At 35.4% G+C, this 5,000-nt stretch overlaps 1 protein-coding gene across 6 annotated transcripts in view; it reads left to right on the top strand.

Moving 5' to 3' along the window:
* Positions 1 to 5,000, top strand: part of LOC113813573 (multidrug resistance-associated protein 1) — a 79,965-nt gene that overhangs the window by 28,497 nt on the left and 46,468 nt on the right. For all 6 annotated transcript variants that reach the window (XM_070142256.1, XM_070142278.1, XM_070142252.1 and 3 more), the window contains exons 7-11: positions 232 to 429; positions 922 to 1,111; positions 3,079 to 3,247; positions 4,416 to 4,567; positions 4,843 to 4,980. In XM_070142256.1, the coding sequence (XP_069998357.1) occupies positions 232 to 429; positions 922 to 1,111; positions 3,079 to 3,247; positions 4,416 to 4,567; positions 4,843 to 4,980 (847 nt within the window). The remainder of the gene's footprint in view (positions 1 to 231; positions 430 to 921; positions 1,112 to 3,078; positions 3,248 to 4,415; positions 4,568 to 4,842; positions 4,981 to 5,000) is intronic.

Here is a 5,000-nt window from a genome sequence, read left to right as displayed (position 1 = left end):
GTTTCTGTTTCTGAATACATTACTCTCTTTGTATGGAAATTGTTGCTATTGAAGTGTAACTTGATCTATTTACACAAATATGTATATATGATTTATTTATGGAAGCATTCTAAAATGTAATGACTTCATAAACAAAAGCAGAGAAAAAGAGGAAACAGAACATGGAAAAGAAAAAATGGACTTGAATTCTTTATGTAAAGATTGGCTTATTAACATGGCTCTTCTCCATAGAAAGGGGGAATCTCACACGTCTGCAAAGTACACAAATGCTTCGGCCCACGTTGAAATCTCTGGGACTGCAGGGAACAAGGAGCACTACCTTTCCATTTTGCCAACAATAGTGCGCACATTTGGGCCAACATTCTTTTTTGGAGGTATCCTCAAACTCTTCCATGATATCTTGCAATTTATCAGCCCACAAATTCTTAGGTGAGTTTAAAATCAATATAGCCTGTTCAGAAATAAATATGAATTATGGCATTATATATCTGGTATTAAGTTATAAACTTATAATTTTCATATATTTAAGTAGGTTAAATTTTTATAGATGATATTTAAGGAATTGCCTCAGAGTGCTTGTTTGAGTTCGATAACTATAGGAAGTGGAAGTACTGAAAATATACATCAAAGGAACATAAATTTCCTCTTTATTGAAAATTTTTATAATTTTTTTATTGTAGCAGGCAAATTTCTAATATAGATAATATAAATAAATATTTATCTAATATAGATAAATATTTAAAAGAGAAGTAGATTGAATCCTTATTCTTTAACATAGCCTACATTTAGTTTAAATGAATTGACTCAAAAGAATTGAAATTTTTTATGATATGATTTTTGATTATATTTGATTATATTTCCTTATACTTTGGTATACAGTTTCTCTTTTATCTTTTGTTTTCTGTCCTATTTCATTTATAGTGCCTTAATCAGTTACATTGAGAGTGATGAAGGAGGAGAAAGTGAACCAGTTTGGCGTGGATACTTTTATGCTTGCTTAATGCTCATCTGTGCTCAAGTGCAGTCTTTCTTGCTGGCTCAGTACTTCATGAAGATGTTCATTGTGGGCCTCCGGATTCGTACGGGAGTAATTTCTGCTGTATATCGCAAGGTTAGTTTTATTATGATAGATGTAACTGTTTGTGTACAGTGATCTTATGCTGCAATGTTATGATAATTCAGTCATTACTGTTACACAATCCTGGTAGAACAAAAGACTAATTCTGGGATCAAGCCACAATGACCTACCTGCAGGGCAGGCGTGGAATCTGCCCACCTGCCGGCTGTGGCCCGCGACAGAATCATAGCGCAAGCTTCAATCCAATGTAACACTGGCGGGACGCTCGGCAATGTTTATTTTTCCGGGTGTCTCATATGTGGGACACCTGTCGTAAATAGGTTAAAGGGACCGTCCTGGAAAGGCGTACTTTTCTTTTCTCATTTCATCACAAGAAAATATCAGTTGCAGATAACTCCTTGATTGTTTTTACATAATATAGAATATATGATCGCGATCTGTCTCATATATGATTTTAACCTCGCACCCCGATGGGTGGGGGGGGGATCCCAAAAAAAGTTGAAATAATTCAAATTTTTCGTTGTACTTTCTTTGGTACATCAGAATTGCCACAGTTTTTTCCTGAATATTCTTCCCAAAATACTTGTGTTAGATCTTTCCTATACTAAGGCTGTTGACATAGAGTACTCTTTTTGGTCCTTTTATTCAGATTCAGTTTTATGTAATTACATTTTTAAAATTTATTCCCAAAAAAAAAAAAAAATCTATTTACATGCCCTCAGGATTCTGATGCTCTAGGGAAAGCAACAAACTGTATTTGAATCGCATGAAAATTACGAGAGTTCTGATGTACTGAAGTTCGTGTAAACAAAGAACGGAGATGTGGGGTCCTATATTTTTGACGCATGCCAAAGTTTGTTATCTTTATTTTTTTTCAGACTTTTAGATGCCCTTCGTATTGAAATGCTCTTTACAGTGGATACAACCAATTTCAAATCAAATAAAATTTACAGATGTTGGAAAGTACCAACTGTTAGGTGAAGTCAAACCAAGATATTTTGATTATTATTTATAAAGCTATTTTCAAACATAAGTGCTTTGTATTCAGTATACATATAGATCCCTTTGTAAACTACAGCATTTTACCAGGGAGTCTTGATGGAAGGCATATTTCATGTGTAAAAGTACGCAACTTTTTTTCATCATAAAGCGCTGTGATATTTTTTTCTGATAATGGTATAAAAGTGTTCTTTGAACATTCACAAACTAATTATGTGTAATGTCATTATCGAATGCCATATGCAAGATTACAATAATTAAAAGTCCATTCAGATGTACCTGGGCGCATTTCAGTGGCTCACCTCCTCTACGTGTTGGCAGTTTTTGTGTGCGCCACCCAAGAAATGAGCTTGGCTCTAATAGTTGTTTGGTAGTTCCCTCATTCATGTACCTATACAATAGGCTAGCTAACTCAATTTGACCCCTAAATTTCCAACCCTTCCCCCTCCCCCTCCAAGGAATGGTTCCCTTAAGAAAGTAGGTCTGATAATTCCCTCTTGAATGTTTTACATTGAGGGAATCTGAGACAATGATTTTGTTACCTGTTACTCAAGAGGTTAGGTGGGTGTTTGTGCAGTGTAATAGAAGACTATTTAACCCAATCACGCCGGGTGTCCCATATCTGAGACACCCGAAAAAAATAAACACTCCGCACGTCCCACCAGTGTGTTACTGTGTCGGGATTGCGCTCGGACTCAGCAGCGGGTCGCAGACAGACTCTGGGGAAGCTCCGGCCGCCGATTTTTGTAGCCGCCCCGATTTTTTTATTTGGTTATAAAATATACCCGGCAGGAGTGGGTTAAACTTTACATAATGTATAACTGCATCAGTAAATTTTGTGGGAAAATGAATTTTTGTTGGTTTCAGGATAATATGACACTTTTGCTTTTTTAATGATTTTAATTATTTGTTCTTTAATGATTTCTAGATATAAGTGAAGAGTGTTTGTATATATTTAACATTAGCAGTCTAGAATGATCACACAATGGTTATATTTTCAGGCCCTAAAGATCTCCTCTTCAGCAAGGAAAGAATCTACTGTTGGAGAAATAGTGAATCTGATGTCTGTAGATGCACAGCGTTTCATGGATCTCACCACCTATGTGAACATGCTTTGGTCTGCTCCAATGCAAATTGCTCTTGCTCTCTACTTTCTCTGGGATCTCTTAGGTAAGTTATAAATGATATCTCTGGGTTGTGCATGATGCATAGATTCTGCTACAAAAGATTACAAAAATTTTATTTTTGCCAGAATTGTTAAAATCAATATTGTATAGATATAGGTTAGTAGAAACATGCATGTAAGTATTATAAATATGAATATTAAATCCCAAATGGGATTAAAGCTGTGTAATAGAGGCATAGCCAACCCTGTATACATTTACCATAATGTCAGTTGAACAGAGATAAATTTTATAAACATTCACTGTAGGCCCCTTTTCACTATATTTTCCATAATATTTAGTAAAAATTTAATGTTCAAATTCACATTACTTTATGTAAAATAAAGAAGAATGAGTAATAATTTATGGCAACTCCAGCATTCTGGTGCTTTAACCCACTAACGACAGGTGTCCCACATATGAGACACCCGAAAAAATAAAAATTGCCAGGCGTCCCGCCAGTGTGATGCTGTATCGGTGCTAACGCTCTGACACAGCAGCTGGCCGCGGCGGGTGGGCGGACAGAGTCCGGGGCAGCTTCGCCCGGAATCTTTTATTTTTGGCTTCAAAATATTCGTGCGTTAATGGATGAAGGCTGGTGTACACTATTTTGGGTACAGTTTTATATTGAGTCTGCTCACTCACTGAGACAGTATAAGTGTAAGCTGGATGCATATTCAAAACATGCTCTAGTATTGTAAAAAATGCAAAACCTTTTCACCAGTAAGCTGAACCATATAGTACCTACACTACGGAAACTTTCCATCCATTTTATTGCGTTGTGACATACTTTGTGCATTGTATGACAAGATATGGACATGGAAAGTGTTTGAAATGATTATATGTAATATATGTGTTGCTCCTAAGCTTTGCCTATACATTTTAAAAATATTTATGAAAATGTTATTTATGAAAATGTTATGTAATCAACAGTGGATAACAACTAACCAAGTCACAACCGCGAAACCTTGGGTCTTCCTTATTATGAAATCTTTTCAACATTATACTTTTCTGACCTCATGAGGTCTGTCATCTAATGTTAAAGCAATCAGTGTATACTCAGAGCTTATGGAAATAACTGCATAGATTAATGTGTGTCAGAGAGAGAGTGAGTGACTAAGTGAGTGTGTACATGTGTACACTACAGTGGATATCTTTTTTTTATTTTTTTCTAGGACCATCAGTTCTTTCTGGATTGGCAGTTATGATTATTTTGATCCCAGTGAATGGATTTATGGCCAACCGAACCAAACAACTCCAGATCAAACAAATGAAGAACAAAGACCAGCGTGTAAAACTCATGAATGAAATCTTAAATGGAATTAAAGTGAGTATGAAGTGCTGTCATTGCTGTTGCTGATGATTTGCAATGCTGCTTTTTTTTTCTTAGACTGAGTTTTTTGGTATTAGTTTTATATCTAAGAGTTCATGCTTTACATAAGAAGGTAATAACGATAAAAATGAAAAGAAAATAGTTCATCTTTTAGTGGATATTTTAGGATGAAGCTTTTATTTCAAAATGAACAAAATCTAGGTTGTATTGTACACTAAGCATTTTCATGTATGAAATAATGTTTCATATTTGTTTTTTGTTTCATTAAGGTTCTCAAATTGTATGCATGGGAACCCTCATTTGAAGACCAAGTTTTAGCAGTGCGAGGTAAAGAGATTAAGATATTGAAGCAGACAGCCTACCTAACAGCTGGAACCTCCTTCATTTGGAGTTGCACACCATTCTTGGTATGTTACATGTAAATCAT

The sequence above is a fragment of the Penaeus vannamei genome, chromosome 3, assembly GCF_042767895.1.
Source record: "Penaeus vannamei isolate JL-2024 chromosome 3, ASM4276789v1, whole genome shotgun sequence".
In the NCBI taxonomy this organism is placed as follows: Eukaryota; Metazoa; Arthropoda; class Malacostraca; order Decapoda; family Penaeidae; genus Penaeus; species Penaeus vannamei.
This window is presented reverse-complemented; position numbering and strand designations above follow the sequence as displayed.